At 40.6% G+C, this 20967-nt stretch overlaps 1 protein-coding gene across 1 annotated transcript in view; it reads right to left on the bottom strand.

Moving 5' to 3' along the window:
• FOLH1B (folate hydrolase 1B) overlaps nt 1-20967 on the bottom strand; it is a gene marked incomplete at its 5' end in the record, with an annotated part of 55544 nt that overhangs the window by 13556 nt on the left and 21021 nt on the right. Inside the window, 8 exon segments of the mRNA NM_214384.1 lie at nt 3554-3617; nt 6819-6901; nt 10182-10301; nt 12447-12532; nt 12897-12995; nt 14916-15009; nt 18664-18850; nt 19840-19965. Coding sequence (NP_999549.1) covers nt 3554-3617; nt 6819-6901; nt 10182-10301; nt 12447-12532; nt 12897-12995; nt 14916-15009; nt 18664-18850; nt 19840-19965 — 859 coding nt within the window.

Here is a 20967-nt window from a genome sequence, read left to right as displayed (position 1 = left end):
TTTACACTTAAAGCACTTAAGACCGTACCTGCTGCTGTGGGCCCCTGGTGTGAGCTAAATCCTTTATGTGAATGTCTGTGTGATGGAAACGTAACTGAGGGCAGGAGTGCCTTTGAAAGAGGGTTATTTGAGAATGGTTTTGGTAGAAAATTTTTATTTGTAAATTTTTCATTTTAACATTCAAAAGCAAATACATGACTTACTGTATTGTTTGAGAAAAGAACATTTAATAAAATTTTAGGAGTTCCCGTCACGGCGCAGCAGAAACAAATCTGACTAGTATCCATGAGGACGCAGGTTCAATCCCTGGCCTCACTCCGTTAAGGATCCAGCGTTGCTGTGAGCTATGGTGTAGGCTGCTGACATGGCTTGGATCCAGCGTTGCCGTGCTTTGGTGTAAGCCGGCAGCTGTAGCTCCAATTCATCCCCTAGCCTGGGAACCTCTACATGCCGTGGGTATGGATCTAAAAGGCAAAAAAAAAAAAAATTTTTTTTTAGATAGGAGTTCCTGTTGTGGCTCAGCAGGTTAAGAACCCAATGCTGTTTCCATGAGGATGTGGGTTTGATCCCAGACCTTGATCAATGGATTAAGGATCTGGGGTTGCTGAAAGCTATAGTGTAGGTCTTGGATGCAACTTAGATCTGATGTTGACCTGGCTGTGGCATAAACCTCAGCTGCAGCTCCAATTCGAACCCTGGCCCAGGAATGTCCATATGCCTCAGGTGCAGCCATAAAAAGGAAAAAAAATGTTTAATATAAGACAAAGTGAGATTAGCTGTGTTCCAGTCACAGAGGAACGTGTGTCATTTGCTCTTAATCCTGAAAATGATGGAGAGACAATGCAGCTTTTTAAGACAGGAAATGACATAATCAGAACAATCCAATGTTTAAAAAAATGAATTAAAAAATAAAATATTTAAAAAAGAACTGACACCAGAAAGAACATTATTCCACTTTCACAGATACATGTTTGGGATAGCTATTCTGTGTGGCAAAGTTGTTTCATCTTCACATCTGTTTATGTAAGAACAAAAATGATCCAAGCTAACTTGCTTTTTTGTTTGTTTGTTTGTTTTTTTGCTCTTTTTAGGGCCGCACTTGTGACATACTGAAGTTTGCAGGCTAGACGTCGAATCCGATCTGCAGCTGCCAGCCCACACCACAGCCACATCACGCCAGATGTGAGCCGTGTCTGCGACCTACGCATCACAGCTCATACCAACACTGGATCCTTAACCCACTGAGCAAAGCCAGGGATCAAAATGGCATCCTCACAGGCACTAGTCGGGTTCCTTACCACTGAGCCACAACGGGAACTCCCCAAGCTAACATGTTGGAACATGCAAGGCACAAGGCTGGGAGTTTTGCAAATATTAACTTCTCTTGCCCTCACAAGAGCCTTTGAGATACGTGCTCTTAGGGACTCTACTGAGAGGTGAGAAAACTAAGCCACAGAAAGTAATAACCTGAGGTCACACAACTCAGAAGTGGCAGGGCCAGGAATAAGGCCAAGCCCTGAGACATTAACTGAGGAAAATTAGGAGGAGGAAAAGATAACTGAACTGCACTAACTTAGGGGACAGTGCAGCTCAGATATGTGGACAAAGAACATAGATGCCAAGGTACCTCCATACCTATGCAAAGCAGCCACTATTACTGACATGGCAGACTTACTGGTAAACTAAAGAAAATATGCTATCCACCCTTCATTCTTTTATTCATTCATTTGTTGCATTCACACAAACAATATTTATTAAATGAGACATTAAGAATTCAGGAGTGAGGAGTTCCCGTCGTGGCGCAGTGGTTAACGAATCCGACTAGGAACCATGAGGTTGCAGGTTCGGTCCCTGCCCTTGCTCAGTGGGTTAACGATCCGGCGTTGCCATGAGCTGTGGTGTAGGTTGCAGACGCGGCTCGGATCCGGCGTTGCTGTGGCTCTGGCGTAGGCCGGTGGCTACAGCTCCGATTAGACCCCTAGCCTGGGAACCTCCATATGCCGCTGGGGTGGCCCAAGAAATGGCAAAAAAAAAAAAAAAAAAAAAAAAAGAATTCAGGAGTGAAGGAGTTCCTGCTGTGGTTCAGAGGGTTAAGACTCGACAGTCTCCCTGAGGATTTATGTTTGATCCTGGCCTCACTCAGTGGGTTAAAGACCCATTATATTTGGAAGCTGTGGTGTAGGTCACAGATGCACTCGGATTTGGCATTGCCATAACCGTGGTGTAGACTGACAGCTGCAGCTACAATGAACCCGTAGCCGAGGAACTTCCATATGTCAAAGGTATGGAACTATAAAGAAAAAAAAAAAAAGAATTCAGGAGTGAAGAAGTAAAATCCTGTCTGTTCCTTGCTGAAGAATATAATCTAGAAAGGGATGCAGTTTTTAAAACAACTAATTACTAATAACAGCAGTGATAGGTGCTACAATGATATAGCTTTCAAGAAAGAAAAATAAAACAAAAGATTCGTGGGGCTACAGAGGAGGGAGTGGCAATGGATTGTTTGAGTTTCTTCAAAATCAACTTGAGATGGTCCCTTCATTTGAATCACTGTTTATCAAAGCAAAGCCTGAGTTCTACAGGACCTGACTCCAATGCCCACCTCATTTCTCAAGCCTTAACTGAAGTTGCTCTCATTCTCTCCTCTAAACTCCAAGATGAAATCTGATTATGTCTTTCTTAGAGTAAGTACCTCCATATATTAGAATCCTAGACTGATTTATTTTATCATCTATAAGTAAACTGTTCAGTCCTTGGCTGTTCTTTAGTAACCTCTAATCCCTCTGAAATCCTACAAAGTTCACTACATAAAGAGATGCTTGGTAAATATTTGTCGAACTGGAAACAAAATTTAAGAAGAAAAATTCTTGGTGAAAGAGGAAATCTTGGAAATTGTTGGGTTTTTTTTTGTTTTTTGTTTTTTCAAAATTTGTAAGCAGGATATTATGATGAAACAGGGATTATTATTATTTTTTTTTTTTTGTCTTTTTGACATTTCTAGGGCCACCCCAGCGGCATATGGAGGTTCCCAGGCTAGGGGTCTAATCGGAGCTGTTGCCACCAGACTACGCCAGAGCCACAGCAACGCAGGATCCGAGCCGCGTCTGCAACCTACACCGCAGTTCACGGCAACGCCGGATCCTTAACCCACTGAGCAAGGCCAGGGATCGAACCTGCAACCTCATGGTTCCTAGTTGGATTCGTTAACCACTGCGCCACAACGGGAACTCCAGGGATTAAATTTAAATCATATGTTTTTGCTACCCCATTCTAAAATCCTAGAAATATTTAGTTCCAAAATCGACTTAATCACTTAGCAGATATTCACCGAATCCCTACCAGAGACAAGGTAACCTGCAGACTAAACAAAGCAAAGAGTGTTGTTTTCCAAATGAGCACCCTTGGGCTCACAGCTGCTGTGAACAGGACAAACCAGCAACAGATCCCCACCGCCTATTAATGGATTTACAATCTTTGTTAGTGCATAATTTATGAACTAAACTAATGCTACTACCAAGAGTCTATCTTCTCCTGTGAGACCAACGGTATTCACCTTCTATAGAAGAATCAGCATTAATATAAGCCACACCACGCTCTTGAAGGATTCTGGAATTCTCCTATAATAAAAAAATAAGCGAATAAATAAACATTTAGCCATAATCCCCTGCTTAAAAAAAACTGCACATCTGCACTATGGAGACTTCTGAATTAAATTGGCTCAGGTTCACCCCAGATTTGACTTATAAGATTTTCAAGGACATGTCTGAAAGAATTTCAATAAAGGTCACTGGTAAGAAATAACAAGCAAAACATTTTTTAAGAATAAAACTGGGAGTTCCCATCATGGCGCAGTGGTTAAGGAATCTGACTAGGAACCATGAGGTTGTGGGTTCGATCCCTGGCCTTGCTCAGTGGGTTAAGGATCCGGCATTGCCGTGAGCTGTGGTGTAGGTCGCAGACACGACTCGGATCTGGCGTTGCTCTGGCATAGGCCGGTGGCTACAGCTTCGATTAGACCCCTAGCCTGGAAACCTCCATATGCTGCAGGAGCGTCCCTAGAAAAAGGCAAAAAAAAAAAAAAAAAACAAAACAAAACAAAAAAAGAGTAAAACTTAAGGAGTTCCCGTCGTGGTTAATGAATCCAACTAGGAACCATGAGGTTGTGGGTTCAATCCCTGGCCTTGCTCAGTGGGTTAAGGATCCGGTGTTGCCGTGGGCAGTGGTATAGGTCACAGACGCAGCTCAGATCCCAAGTTGCTGTGCCTGTGGCATAGGCTGGCGGCTATAGCCCCAATTAGACCTCTAGCCTGGGAACCTCCATGAGCCTTGGGTGCCGCCCTAAAAGAACAAAAAAACAAAAAACAAAAAAAAAAAAAACAAAAAAATAAAACTTAAGATGAAATTGTCCATATTCTTAACATGGTGAATGGAAAGAAGTTGATTTCTTAACCACACGGTAGGTAAAGGCTTCAAGTTATGTTCTCTTGTATTATGGCACCACCTACTGGTCAAAATTGATCATTGCACTGTTTTAAAGCACTGAAAAGTGCAGCAGGTTTTTTATACAAGCAGGTTCTGAATCTTCAAAACATGCAATTTTCTAAGCATCTTGACTGTAAGAAATGAAGTGAACAAACATGAAGCTATAGGTTATGAAAATAATATGCAATAGACAAATCACACCATTGAAATATTTAGGTCCTTCTTGATGCCAGCATAATTCTTTGTCTATAGGAGCATTATTTTTTTTCTTCCCCAAAGAAAACTGAACTTTACAGGGCACCTCATAATTCCTAGGGTGTAATAGGAAGCAAGTAAATATTTAAAGCATGACTTGAAGTTAATAGAATAAATGTCAATTTCACATGTATTTACTTTACAGGTAATGCTTCTGTTACACAAAGTCAATAATGAACGCAGGTAAAATTACTTTTTAAGGGACCTAGGAAATATTCTGTGGTGTAGATTTCCACCTCACCTTTAACATGATTTTAGTTAGAATAGGTCATCATGATATGAGAAAGACAGTACAAGCTCAAGAGGCATTTATATGTGAATAGCTTTAAGAACTAATATTAAAAAACAGAACGTGATATCTTATGATGTTCAGTTTCTAGTGAATTTACTTAGCTACTGTCACACTCTCAGAAAATAAATATTGAATTATTTGCACAACTGACATTAAATGGCTTTAAAAACTCAAACAAAATTTAGTTCCTAAGCAATGAAGAGATTTTTACTGTTGATTTCTGATGACTATATTACTTCAAAATATACGCAATATTTTGTGATAACATAGGGGAAAAGAAACTGAAAAAGAACATCCATACTTACATAATATATACATATATATGTATAAATGAATCACATATATGTATATATACACATGTACACACACACACACACACACATATATATATAACTGAATCAATACTGAACACCTGAAACTAACACAATATTGTAAATCAACTATACCTCAATTAAAAAAAAACTATTTTAGGAGTTCCCGTCGTGGCACAGTGGTTAATGAATCCGACTAGGAACCATGAGGTTGCGGGTTTGGTCTCTGCCCTTGCTCAGTGGGTTAAGGATCCGGCGTTGCTGTGAGCTGTGGTGTAGGTTGCAGATGCGGCTCGGATCCCGCATTGCTGTGGCTCTGGCGTGGGCCAGTGGCTACAGCTCTCATTAGACCCCTAGAGCCTGGGAACCTCCATATGCCGTGGGAGTGGCCCTAGAAAAGGCAAAAAGACAAAAAAACAAAAAACCCCACTATTTTATGCAAATCAAAACTACAATGAGGTACCACCTCACAAGATCAGAATGGCCATCATTAAAAAGTCTACCAATAACAAATGCTGCAGAGGGTGTGGAGAAAAGGAAGGTAAGTTGGTGCAACCACTATGGAAAACAGTGTGGAGGTTCTTCAGAAAACAAAAATAGAATTACCATATGATCCATCAGTCCCACTCTACTGAACATTAGAGCTCTCTTCACAATAACCAAGACATGGAAACTGCCAAAATGTCCACTGACAGATGAATGGATTAAGAAAATGTGATATATAGATATAGCTATATAGATACAGATATATAGTGGAATACTACTCAGTCATAAAAAAGAATGATGACACAGCAGGTTAAGGATTGGACATTATCACTGCAGTGACTTGGGTCACTGATGTAGTAAGGGTTCAGTCCCTAGCTGGGGAACTTCCACATGTTGAGTGTGTGGCCAAAAAAAGTGAACACATAATGCCATTTGCACCAACAAGGATGAAACTAAAGTCAGAAAGAAAAAGACAAATACCATCTGGTATCACTTACATGTGGAATCTAAAACATGGCACAAATGAACCTTTCCACAAAATAGAAACAGACTCAGACATAAAGAACAGACTTGGGGTTGCCAAGGGGGAGAGGTAAGGAAATGGGATGGACAGGGAGTTTGGGGTTGGTCGATGCAAACTGTTACAGTTAGAATGAATAAACAGTAAGGTCCTGCTGTATAGCACAGGCAACTATATCCAACCTCCTGAGACAGAGCAGATGGAAAAGAATATACAAAAGAATGTATACACATGTATGACTGAGTCACTTTGCTGCACAGCAGAAATTGGCACAACACTGTAAATAACTATACTTTTTAAAAAGTTTTTAGCTATTTTAAGGAAAAAAATAATATGTTGCTTCAGACTTTCTGGAAAAAAAAGTTTGATTATTTTCTCACTGGATGGACTTGTTATTCCTACATCCTTGCAACTTAAATCCTAACTGCTTTACTACTAGGAAAATGTATCTCGTAGCAAATTATCAACTAACCTCTGCCCACTCAGTGGAACCAAAGAGACCATATTCTTCTGCATCCCAGCTTGCAAATAAAACTGTTCTTCTCGGCCTCCATCCTGAAATACATATGCATCCATATAAAAGCTGGGATAATGCATAATAAGATAGAAGAGATTTTAATCACCGTGCCCCACAAAAAACAACAGCCACAAATTCATTGGTTGCTTAGGATGCGGGAATTATGGTGAAAATCTTTACTTAAATTTTAATTTCTCTGGAACGATTTTCAAGTTCATCTGTCCATACAAAACAGCTCATTTGCATTGAAAGGGGGAAAACTCCAGTGAGATCATAAAATACGCTAATAGGTTTAGAAGGATTGGCTATGCACAAGAAGCCATCTGTGATCTGCAGCTGACTAGAGAGAAAGAAGGAAAGTTCTAGAAGTGGTCTGTATAACCCACAGAACCACAACCAGGAGAAAATCCTTTACATGCTGGGCTAGGCTCACCGGGACAATTGTTCAGTACCACCTGATGCTGTGACGTCACTCCATTCTCTGCCAAAATGAGTCCAGTTTTAGCTCCTGTTGCTAAAAACTACAGAATTCAATTGGGAGGTTATATGTCTTGGTCATAAACACTGATTTGGGGGTTAAAGAAAGATCTTATTTCAAGCTTTGGATCTTTCACTGATTAGCAGCATGACTAAGGGAATGTTATCCCAACTTGCTAAGCTGCCGTTTTTTCAGCTGGACACCAGGAGAGGCAGGAGAAAGATAAAGATACTCCTTGAATGTTGGGACGAGTCAATGAAATAATGTTTATAAATGCAGCACTGAACAAGTGCACCCAAAAAAATGTAAGCTGTCATTATTAGAGTCAAAATTTCACTTGGGCTAATTAAGAATGTACATCCTGGAGTTCCCATCATGGCTCAGCAGTAATGAACCAAACTAGCATTCATCCCTGGCCTCACTCAGCAGGTTAAGGATCCCGCACTGCCATGAGATGTGGTGTAGGTCTCACACGCACTTCAGATCCTGTGCTGCTGTGGCTGTGGTGTAAGCCAACAGCTACAGCTCCAATCTGACACTTAGCCTGGGAACCTCCATATGCCGTGGGTGCAACCCGAAAAATAAAAAAAAAGAATGTACATTCCTATGTCCAAAGTTCAGTGCTTCATTTTTGTTAACTGGATTAATAGTAATATTCAAATCCCTTATTAATTATTATTCCTCAGCCCTGCAGTCTTACTAATAATTATTATTATTCCCTGTATTATTATTATTAATTATTAGTCCTCAACACTGCAGTCTTTTGGCATATTCGGTACTTGTCATAGTTTGCTTTGTATTTACTACAGGGAATCTTCTTGCAAAATCATGAAGCTTTTTGTAGTAACAATAATAGTACTTTTGGTAACAAACAAATTCACAAAATTAAAAATAAATTACTGTGTGGGGAAAAAAAGAATAGATCACCTTTCCATCTGATTTCAAAGAGAGACATCAGGGTTTTGCGAACTGGGAGTCAGACATTTAAATTTAAACCCTGGGAGTTCCCATCGTGGCTCAGTGGTTAACAAACCCGACTAGCATCCATGAGGTTGCGGGTTCGATCCTTGGCCTCACTCAGTGGGCTAAGGATCCAGCATTGCCACGAGCTGTGGTGTAGGTCGCAAACACAGCTCGGATCCCGCGTTGCTGTGGCTGTGACGTAGGCTGGTGGCTATAGCTCCAATTCCACCCCTAGCCTGGGAACCTCTGTATGCCTTTGGTGCAGCCCTAAAAAGACAAAAATTAAAAATAAAAATAAAAAAATAAATCCTGATTTCTCTGACTCTGCCACACACCAGCTATACAAGACTGAGTGAGTAATTACTTGACTCTGTAAACGTTGGTGAACTTATTTGTAAAATGAAAACAGAAATAGCCAGGTAAATATCTCCTTGGTCCTATCAGTTGAAAACAGCTAACACAAGGGATAACTGCTTCTTTGAGAAAGCAAGTACCATTGCAAACGTAACATTTTTTTTTTAACCATTTTCATTGTCCCCCCCCCCAAAAAAATGGATCACATTTGCTGTCCCCGGACACCTTGTTTGCAGGGTCAGTAAACAAAGTGAGCAGAAAGTCCTTTCTGCTCTCAGTGTGTGAGCGTTATCTTAAAAAGCAACCATTTGAACTAAATGTTATTTTGGTTTTCATACGAAGATACTAAAATGATTGAAGGAATGCTGCTAAGGCTATAATCTTAACTTCTGGGAGAGAAACCAATGAGAGAGAATGCAGATATCAAAATTTTGACAGCATCCTATTAGGCAAGAAGACCAGCATTTTTCGGAATAAGCTACCATCTTTTCTCGACTTGAGGCCTGGGGCTGGATGAGCCCAAGGAACTTCTGCTCCCATGTCTCAGACCACAACTCTTTGGGGTTTTGTTTTGTTTGTTTGTTTTGGCCACACACACCACAAGTGGAAGTTTCCAGGCCAGGGATCCCCGCCACAGCAGTAACCACACCCACAGCAGTGACACTGCCAGATCCTTAGCCCAGTGAGCCATCAGGGAATTCCCAGGACACTGCGGTTTATGACCTAATTCTCGTGTGCAGTCTCCAGGAAAGAAACCCATCTCTGGAGGTTCCTCTGGGGTGTGGTGGGTGAAGGACCTGCACTGTCACTGCAGTGGCTCAGGCCTTGTTGTGGCATAGGTTCCCTCTCTGGCCTGGGAACGTCCACATGCCGAGAGCGTGGCCAAAAACCAAAATCGAATAGAAAACCCTCATTCCCATCATTTTAGTTGCTGAGAAAAACCGCTAACAGTATGATTTCTTTATTTCAGATTCTTATGCTAATAGTATATAAATAAATGCAAAAATGAATAAACAATGTAAATAACCAACACAAGCAATAGAGCCCCTAGTTATTAAAAGCTACTTTCCGCCACTAAGTACTACTAAGCACTCTATACCACTAAGATGATCCAGTTTGCATGGAGCCTCTCTGTTGGGCCTTCACACAAAAAAAGGTGACATATGCACACTTACTTAACTGAGGACCAAACTGAGATTCAGAAAATTTCTCTTTTACCAACTACCTTCTGGACTTCCCGTCGTGGCTCAGTGGTTAACGAATCCGACTAGGAACCATGAGGTTGCAGGTTCGATCCCTGCCCTTGCTCAGTGGGTTAAGGATCCGGTGTTGCCATGAGCTCTGGTGTAGGTCACAGATGCGGCTCAGATCCTGTGTTGCCGTGGCTCTGGCGTAGGCTGATGGCTACATCTCTGATTAGACCCCTAGCCTGGGAACCTCCATATGCCGCAGGAGTGGCCCTGGAAAAGGCAAAAAGACCAAAAAAACAAAAACACAAACAAACAAAAAAAAACCCCAATTACCTTCTTTTTTCAGCTTTCCAAAACTCCTGACAATTTCATGAACCACAGCTGCTCCACTCTGAGGGTCAATGCCACCGAAGACCCATGAGTCACGGTGTCCTCCAAGAATGACATATCTGTCTAAAAAGCATCATTGCAAAATTACTTGCCATCCCAGGTCAAGAACAGAGCAAACTGCAAATGACTCAGTAGCAGCTAAAAACAAAGCACATAGCGAGGTTCCTGAAGACACGTGTACATAGGTCATTTTGTTCTGAACTTGATGTATGAAGAAAATATGAACATGATAATGTCAATGGTGACGGTAATTATGTCAGCAATGACAACTGAGCATAAAACTGTCCTTGTGCACCTCTTATCCTGTATTACCCTCTTTCCTACTTACACTTTGTTTCCACTATCTTCAGAGAAAGAAAACACAGTGGCCACAGGAGTTCTCCATTTCTTGTTTCTCCCATTTATTTTTTAAGGTACAGCTCAAAGATTCTAACCCTCCATGATCTGCTCCTATTTTCTACAGGGAGAGGGAAGGAAGCCCCACCCAGCTTTCAGGGCAATCTTTTCACAGGCAGTTAAGCACTTATGACACTTAAAGGCAGGGGGCGCTTCTTGTCCCTGGTCTGTCTTCTTAAAAACAAAAACAAAAAAAAAAACCCCTCCATTCCCAATTCCCAGCACAGAGCTGGCACACAAGAGGTACTCAGTGAGATTCAAAAAAACAGCCTGCTGTATATTGTTTAGTGCTCATTGAAAGCATATCGATATTCTTGGAGTTCCCGTCGTGGTGCAGTGGTTAACGAATCCGACTAGGAACCATGAGGTTGCAGGTTCAATCCCTGCCCTTGCTCAGTGGGTTAAGAATCCGGTGAGCCGTGAGCTGTGGTGTAGGTCGCAGATGTAGCTCGGATCCCGCGTTGCTGTGGCGCTGGTGGAGGCCGGTGGCTACAGCTCTGATTAGACCCCTAGCCTGGGAACCTCCATATGCCGCTGGAGTGGCTCTAGAAAAGGCAAAAGGACCAAAAAAAAAGAAAGGAAAAAAAAAAAAAGCATATCAATATTCTTTATCCCTGAAAAAAAGTACTGGTTGCTTATAAAAAAGATACACAATTTAATTATTTCTGTTTTGGTAAGAGGTATATAACCATATAGTTCCTAAGAAGCCAAAACTTAGTGAGGTAAGATTATTATTTTTTTATTTTTTTTGCTTTTCAGGGTCACATATGGAGGCTTTGTAGGACCACATATATGGAGGTTCCCAGGCTAGGGATCTAATTGCAGCTAGACCTGCTGGCCTACGCCACAGCAACATCAGATCCGAACCACATCTGCAACCTACACCACAGCTTCACGGCAACGCCAGATCACTAGCCCACTGAGCGAGGCCAGGGATTGAACCCACAACCTTGAAGTTCCTAATCAGATTCGTTTCCACTGCGCCATGACAGGAACTCCCGTTAAGATTATTTTTAAAATGTATTAATGAGTAGGTCTTCTGAAATCATATGGATGCCACCTATCTAAATATTTCAAGGATTTCAATGTAAAATAACACTATATAAAGGATTTATTAGTTTAAGGTTACTTTACTTTTCTAAGAGTGTTATTTATCACTATCAAGAAGATATTTTTCTCCATGCAAATATGCAGTAAACAAATCCAGAAAGCTCGGATTAAACACCTGTAAACCATTTCTCCCTGACCTTCCTCTCTGATCCTTTCTTTTTCTCTCTTTTTTCTTTCTCTCTCTTTTTTTTTTTTTTTCCTTTTTACGGCCACAGCTGTGGCCTATGGAAGTTCCCCAGCTAGGGTCGAATCGGAGCTGCAGCTTTGACCTACACCATAGCCATACAGCCGTGGCAACATCATCAGATCCAAGCTGCCCCTGTGACCTGTGGCACAGTTTGTAGCAAGGCTGGATCCTTAACCTACTGAGCGAGGCCAGGGATCAAACCCACATCCTCACAGAGACAACATTGGGTTCTTAACCCTCTGAGCCACAATGGGAACTCCCCTCCCTTGCCTCTGTCATTGAAGCATACATAGTGTTTCACTAACCTTGGCCATCTAACCAATCAACATTAACTTTCTTCACAACATGCATCACAATGCAAAACAACCTCCCATTGATCTATTTTGTGTTGATGTACACTCCATTAGGACAAAAAGTTGCTTTGCTTTGTTCACCCTATGTTCCCAGAGCTCAGAGCAGTACCAGGCACCAAAGAATTGCCAGATCGATATTTGCTGAGCAAACGATTAATTTACCTGGTTCCACCGCCCCTCTGAGAGTTCCAATCACATTGTAAATTCTCTTCACTTTATTGTCGGAATGGATGTGCATTTTGACTTTTCTAATGCAAAAATAAAGGAGACAGAATCACTTTGCTGTACAGCAGAAATCATCACACACCTCGTAAATCAAATACACTTCAATGAAACTTTAAAAAATAAAGGAAATAGTCTAAAAATACTGGTTAACAGCTTGCAACCCACAACTTTCAAATCTTACATTGTTCTGAAGATTTCTAAACTCACAAAGGCAAGAATTACAACGCCCAATTGTCCAATTGGAAGGATTTATGTGTATTCCCTTCTTCAACCTGTTCTTTCTGCTGGTAGTTAGTGGATAGATTTTACTTTTCAGTCCTCCTCTGGTGTTTTGAAAAAAGGTTTCCTCCCCCTAAAGAGAGTTACAATAAAAAATAGTCTCTTAACTGGGTAGAAAAGTTTCCAGTAAAACCAGGACCGACATTGTAAGGCACGTGGAGACTTCCTTTCCAACTGTCATCTGGGGGTGCGGATCCACCCATTTTTCTGTTGAACACAAAAAGAAGTATTAGCTGAAGGAAAACTGTAGTTGTAAGTGGAAATGTCATTGAACTTGCATCCTTGAGTGCCTGCCCATAATAACTTCTCTGAGTTGGGCAGTACAAAGTGCTTTGCATAGGCTATGCCATTTAACCCTGACTACACGCCTTATGAGGATAAGCTAAGGAGCAAGAGGCTTAGAGAGAGATTAAGGAGCATGCCCAAAGCCAGGCAGCTGACTACTGGTATAGCTGAGAGTCAAACAGTTGGTAAGAGTTTGGACTCCATGTTACCAGCTTGCAACAGGAAACCACGTGAAAACTGCTCTGAAGATTCAAACAGCTGGTGTCAAACTCTTTGGAATTTTCCATTATGTTATTTCTCCCACTGATAAATACATTCCCAAGTACCTCTATTGCGATCCTTTACAAAGTATGCACACCCATTATTAAGGAGGAAGGAAGGGAAAAGGCAAGAATTTCAACCAGCAGCCCCTAAAAGCATCACGCTGGTTATTTGCTTGTTAATTCAAAAGGTATGAAGATGGATGTGGATCAGCCTGTACATGCCACCAGCCCTGAGTATCTCTCAGCAGGTGATGGAGAAAGAAAACATGATAATATTTATGAAATGATAGGGTTCTGGCTGTTTCACGTCCACCTCTGTTTCTTTACTGTTTTAAGAGCATGGATTAACTTATTTTTTGGAAACCACATGTATTCTTGCTGAACTGAAGCAGAGAGAAGAAAGTGGCTCCAGACAAACTTAAGAGTGAGTGGAAAACATCAATCTGATCTCTATGGCTTTATCTCTGGTCCACAAGGCTGCACGCATCCCATGCTTCACAGTGAAACATTTTCTATAGTTTCCTCCTTTTGTCTTCACCTGCACATGGGTGCTTATTCCCTGCCTATCCATTTGAGGGAATGTGAATAGCTCAACTTGACCTAGACTCTTACATGTGCAAAACTAAAACAAGCAGTATGATTATCTTCTCATGGAAAACTAAGGATAAATAATATTTTGTTTTAAAATGCTCTATCAGGAGTTCCCATTGTGGCACAGCAGAAACGAATCTAACTAGGAATCATGAGGTTGTGGGTTCGATCCCTGGCCTTGATTAGCAGATCAAGGATCTGGCATTGCTGTGAACTGTGGCGTAGGTCACAGACACGGCTCGGATCGCACACTGCTGTGGCTGTGGTGTAGGCTGGCAGCTGTAGCTCTGATTCGACCCCTAGCCTGGGAACTTCCCTATGCCACAGGTGCAGCCCTAAAAAGCAAAAAAAAAAAAAAAAAAAGTCGAAAGGCGTTAAATCACAAAACTAAATTTCCACCTAAAGAAACTCAACAATGAATAGCAAGCTAAATTCACACTAAGCATACAAAAGGAAATAAGATTGGAACAAAAATAATGAAATAGAGACTAGAAAAAAAAAATAGAGATCAATGAAACCAAAAGCTCATTCTCCAAAAAGATCAACAAAATTAACAAATCATCAGCAACGCTGCCATGGAGTCCTAAACCAGAGTCTCTCATCAGAGGAGCCCCATACCTCCCAGTGATAGGCCTCATCTAGCATCTTTGCTATATTCAGTCATTGCCTGGGAGCATCTATGAGAGAAGCATGGCCTTGACACCAATAGAGTGATGGATTTCAAAGCACAATGGAGCAACGGATCAATTATGTTACCTGCAGTTGATAATCTAAAAGGCTCACATTCCTGGAAGTCACACACTGGATACAAGTACTAAAGCAAATTCCAGATTAGAATCACTGTTCTAGAAAACAATGATAAAACTATATGCTCCATCTACCACAGAGAACTTCAGTTTGAAATAATGGAGATAAGAGCATGAAAGTTGAAGACTGTCAATAAAGAGAATTACACATATAGCCATCTGTTTGTTTCTTACACACTTACTCCAGGAGCTTCTGTGCATCAGAATAGCCAATCGGATGAACAGGAATCCTTGGAAGACCGACAGCCTCTGCGATTTGAAGTCTGTAAGCGTATTCTGAAAAAAGGTTGAATATACTTCCAGTAAAAATTGCATCCCCCTCAAAACCTTCCCTATAGACCACATTAAACACACTCTTAAACTGTATCTACTAGAACTGGTAAAATTAAAAAGAGGGACAGGGAGTTCTCTGGTGAGTTTGATCCCTGGCCTGGGAACTTCTGCATGATGAGGACACAGCCCCCGCCCCCAGAAAAAGGACAACTTTAAATGTTAGCAAGAATGTGGAGCAACTGAAACTCTCATACATTTCTTAGAAGAGTAGATAATTACACAGTTATTCTGATAACTTCTTTGAAAAGTAATGTTATACAGAATTATGCCCTATAGCACAATTATACTCTGAGGTATTCATGCAAGAAAGAGCAAAGCCTATGTCCACACAAAGACATGCACAAAATTGGTCAGAGCAGCCGAATCTGGGGAGCCGATATTGGACACAGTCCAGCTGTCTGTAATCAGGAGAATGAATAAACAATCTGTAGAACAATCCCACAATAGAATTCCACTCAGCAACTAAAAAAAAACCTGTTAATACACACAATGACATGACTAATCTCTACTCATCATACTGAGTGAAAGCAGCCAGGCAAAGGATGAGGGGGGAAAAATCAAACTAAGACAGAAAGAAAAAAAAATAACATGTCTTCTTTGAGGTAGGCCTTTCCCAATGCACAATGTGCACCTGCATTACACGCTAACCAGACCCCATCAAAACAGGAGGATATAATCAGTCTTCGAGGAAAATGACCCTTTGCTTCAGACACCAGCATTACAATGCTAAGGTTACTACTTCCTCTTCACCCCATACAGGGCATATGGTAAAATGTGACGAGAAAGGGGCATCAGGGCATCACGTTGACCAAAGGCTGGCTCTATACATGCACAACTGTGTCCAAAACACCTTTGATCAGCTTTATGTACACCGCTCACTTGCCAATATAATACACAAATTCTTTGTCTCAAAATGTACAGAACAGCATCTCCAACTCCTGACCACTGGAACACTTAGAGCTTTGGAGAATCTGCTTCCCAAGCTGTAGTCCTCATTTGGGCTTAAAAACAATTATTATTATTATTATTTTTTTTTTTTAGGGCTGCACTGGCGGCATATGGTGGTTCCCACGCAAGAGGTCGAATCAGACCTACAGCTGCCAGCCTACATCACAGTAACGTAGGAGCCGAGCTGCATCTGCGACCTACACCACAGCTCACAACAACATCAGATCCTTAACCCACTGAGCGAGGCCAGAGACCCGCAACCTCATGGTTCTCGTCAGATTCATTTTCACTGCGCTGCCACAACGGAACTCCTAAAATTATTTTCTTTCTTCTTGGCTTGACTGTTATTTGATTTGCCGTCAACACACAAAAGAATAGATACTGCCTGATTCCATTTACATAAAGTTCAAAACCGAACTAATCCATGACTATGGAGATCAGAAGGTGGTTGCTTCTAGGAAGGTATGGTAAAATGTGACGAGAAAGGGGCATCAGAGAACTTTCTAGAATCATAGAAATGTCCTATATCTTATTCTGAATGACACTGATGTGTGCACTTTAAAAAATTTATTGAATGAACTCTTGAAATCTGTGCATTTTATTACATGTAAACTCTACTTGTAATTACAGGTAAAACACATTCTGTCATTTCTTCTTCCCATTTTTCTCCAAATATTTAAATTATAGGAACTTCTGGCTATTGCAAAAGCTATTCTTTTTATGGCTAAAATGACAATGATATTTTGTATGGGATTTGTCTTAAAATTCTCTAGGGTAATAATCAAAAAGGCGAGGATGGACAAAATGGTGATAATTATCTCTATTTTTGTCTACAGTAGAACTATTCCATAATAAAAAGTAAAATTACAAGGAAAAGATAAAATAGGGCACAAAAGGGAATTCAGCAAGTGTAAGCCCCATAGAGATAACATGATTTTTCTTTCTACGGTGTCATCTTCTAAATTTGAGGATAGGATTTCCCTTGTGGCTCAGCAGGTTAAGGATCTGGCGTTGTCAAGGAAGTGGCTCAGGTCACTGCTGTCACTCAGGCTTGATCCCTGGCCTGGAAACTTCTGTATGACGCGGGCACAAGCCAAAAATTTTTTGGCTTGTCAAATCTGATTTTATGAACTAATTTTAGCTTTGTACAATCAACAGAGCTCAGGATAAACTGCATTTTCTCAAAACTTGGGGGAAAAAAGTCTACAAAAAGTAAAGTTCAGGTAGAGTTACGTGATTTTATTATAAGATAATACGTCTTGCTTAAAAAAAAGCTGTTTACATATACTGTGTTCCAAGAAGATTGATAAAGCCAAAACACATAAGCTTTACAGGAGTTTACAATTTGATAGGAAAAGCAGATGAAAAGTAAATATGGAAATGCCACCGATACTTTGACAACCTACTATATCCAAGTTACACACCTTTGTTAGTATTAAACCACGCAAATTAAACGATCATAGACTTTTGTAGATGTCATTAAATAGCTGAGGACATTCAAAACAAGTTTAGCTCCCTGTTAATGATCTACTGTTTTATAGCAGAGTTGTAAGATTTACTGTTTTTACAGCAGAGCTACTGCTTTACAGCAGCATGAGATAAACAAGGTCAGATGGAGCCAGACCATCTGAATTTGAATCCCTGTTCCTCAGTGAGCGGTGTGATGGTCTATGGCAGGTTGCTTTCTTCAGCTCTTACTTTCCTCCTCTGTCAAATAGAGATAATAATGCAACGAAGCTTACTGGGTAGTTAATGCATGTAAATAAGAAAGTGATTGCTCCCGTCTTTATATAGCAATGCTGCAACAAGCATTTTCTGAATTCTGTACTCTAAATGTGCCATTTCACATTTATAGAACTTCTTCTGTTCTACCATCCCTTGTCTACAACTTAGAAATTAAAAAAAAAAAAAAAAAAGGAGTTCCCATCGTGGCGCAGTGGTTAACGAATCTGACTAGGAATCATGAAGTTGTGGGTTCGATTCCTGGCCTTGCTCAGTGGGTTAAGGATCTGGCATTGCCGTGAGCTGTGGTGTAGGTTGCAGATGCGGCTCGGATCCAGCGTTGCTGTGGCTGTGGCATAGGCTGGCGGCTACAGCTCTGATTAGACCCCTAGCCTAGGAATCTCCATATGCCAAGGGAGTAGCCCTAGAAAAGGCAAAAAGACAAAAAACAAAAAAAAAAAAGTGAAATCCATTAATTTGGGAGAATTTACTTGGCAACAGAATGTGTGATCTAATGTATTGGCGGCGCAAACCCAAGGCTGCTTATATTACTTACATACTTCAACTTAATATGATTATTCATACATTTTACCACAAAAATATTTACATGCCTGCTTCCGATATTCTGTTCCAGCCTCCTGCATAAATGTGATGCAAGAAATGGTATATGCATCACAATACTTTTAAATATCTGAATATGCCTGCATTTCAAAACTTATCACACCCAGGGGTTCCAAATAAGGGATAAGGGACCTGAATTGGTAATTTCCAGGGTTCAAAACTCTTGCCGAAATGCTTTGACTGACTTCTAAGATGCAAAGAGAATAAGAAAAAGATAAACTCCTGCCATGTGCCAAAGGAAACCCTTTGATAAAATCCCTTAAACATGTGAAGTGTTTTTGTGATGATTAAGGCCTGATCACTTACCATTTGCTGGGTAACCGGGTGTGAGAGGGTCGCCTGCACCATTAAGATTTAAGATATTTCCACGCTGAACACCCCCTCCAGGAAGATTCCAACCATCCGGATAGGACTGCACCCCAGGAGCAAAGTAATCAGCAGGGTCTGAGTACAAAATGATGCCTTTGGCCCCCGCCAGCTGGGCATTTTTAACCTGGAAAACGCAATGCGTTTCTTAGTTGAGTTGGTCATTCAAAATCACACTTAAATACGCACTCAAACCTTTGACTCACTGGACCTCCAACAAAGGACCCCTCACAGAGAATTGGCTTTTTCTTTTTCCTCCTGCAAGCCCTAAAAATGAGTGTGCAGGAATGGATCAGCCCTCAGCGCAGCAGATTTGGAAAATGTACATGTTATCAGTGGTGAGGACGTGCTGTTTCCTTCCTCTAGTCTAGAAACGCAATAAGCAAGTGGACGCATAGACCGGATTCCCATTTCTTCTCTGGTTGGAAAGGGAATAGTTTTGAATTTTAATTTCCCACAAAAGAGGGGAAAAAAATTAGCAAATCAAGTGACAATAACTTGCAAACTGCCATGTATAAGTTGGTTTCTCTTATTACCTATATAACAAAAATTCACACTAAAATTTAATTTAGTAAATATTAACAAAGATACTGAAGAGTAACAACAAACCCAGTGCCTGCTTCTTTGTACACCACAGGCATACTTTGTAGGCATGGAAAACATCTATTCTCCCTGAACTTCCGCGCTGGCCAGATTCCAATGACCCAGTTGGTTTGTTTGTTTTTAAGGCTTTTACATTTTTTTACTTTTATTTATTTTTTAATCATTTTTAAATTATTCAATGAACACTATTATACGTATAATGTACACCCATCATCACAACCTAATTTTAGAACATTTCCCTTCCCAAACCCCCAGGCCACGCCTGCCTCTCCCACACCTGTCCCCTTTGGTAACCATAAGTTTTCCAAAGTCTGTGAGTCCGTTTCTGTTCTGCAAATGACCCAGTTTAAAATCCTCATCTATAAACTAGTAAATATATTCTCCCTATTAGATGAGCAGGATACAGAATATGAGATCAGAGTCCTCAGAAAGTTTTGAGGAGTTGGTTCCACCCATGTAAGATACAATATAACTTTTTATTCCTGAGGAAAGAAAAAAAAGGATGATTTTTACCTTATTTCCTCTGAAAATTTTCCCATATCTGGCGATCAGAATCTTCCCAGAGCAATTGATTTTCATGTCTCGCTCTAATTTAAAGAAGTCTTCGGTTCGTGCATAGTTCACATACACCAGGTCACCCTGTTGGGATCACAGATGACTTAGTACAAATGAAATTTAATACAGAGAGGCTTCTCTGCGTGAGATCTGTTTCACATCTTTGAAAGAGAGAAGAGGCAAGAGTGCGCATGAGCAACATGAGATTCAAGAGAGAAACGAGGGAGTTCCCGTCGTGGTGCAGTGGTTAACGAATCCGACTAGGAACCATGAGGTTGCGGGTTCGGTCCCTGCCCTTGCTCAGTGGGTTAACGATCCGGCGTTGCCGTGAGCTGTGGTGTGGGTTGCAGACGTGGCTCAGATCCCATGTTGCTGTGGCTCTGGCCTAGGCTGGCAGCTCAGCTCCAATTAGACCTCTAGCCTGGGAACCTCCATATGCCACAGGTGTGGCTCTAAAATGCAACAAACAAACAAACAAACAAAAAAAAAAACCTTTACTTGACCACAAAAAAAAAAAAGAATGAAATAATGCCATTTGCAGCAATGTGGATGGATCTAGAAGTTTTCACACTAAGTCAGACAAGAACAAATATATGATATCACCTATATGTGGAATTTAATAAAAATAATACAAAAGAACATAAACAAACTCCAAAATCAAACTTATGATTTTCTAAGGGGAAACCATGGCCAGGGGGGTGTGCATAAATTAGGAAGGTGGGATTAACACATACACACTACTATATATGAAATAGATAACTAACAAGAACCTACTATATAGCACAGAGAATGCTACTCAATATTCTGTAATAACCTATATAGGAAAAAAGAATGGATATATGTATATGTATAACTGACTTTGCTGTACACCTGAAACTAACACTACATTGTAACACAACTATACTCCAGTAAAATGTATTAAAGAAACAAAAAAACTTTACTTCAAATACAACTCCTAGTGCTATAGGATGCCAAAGTATTAGGTCATGGATCTACAGATGAATAAATTATTTCCAGAAGGGTCAGGTCTCAGTATGAGTTCTATTCACATTTCTTGTTTTCAGATATAAGTTCTGAGAAAACTTG

Source organism: Sus scrofa, chromosome 9 (genome assembly GCF_054392235.1).
Source record: "Sus scrofa isolate SSC_HxYL_T2T_F1_AM1 chromosome 9, Sscrofa_HxYL_maternal_Yorkshire_Landrace_v2.0, whole genome shotgun sequence".
NCBI lineage: Eukaryota > Metazoa > Chordata > Mammalia > Artiodactyla > Suidae > Sus > Sus scrofa.
This window is presented reverse-complemented; position numbering and strand designations above follow the sequence as displayed.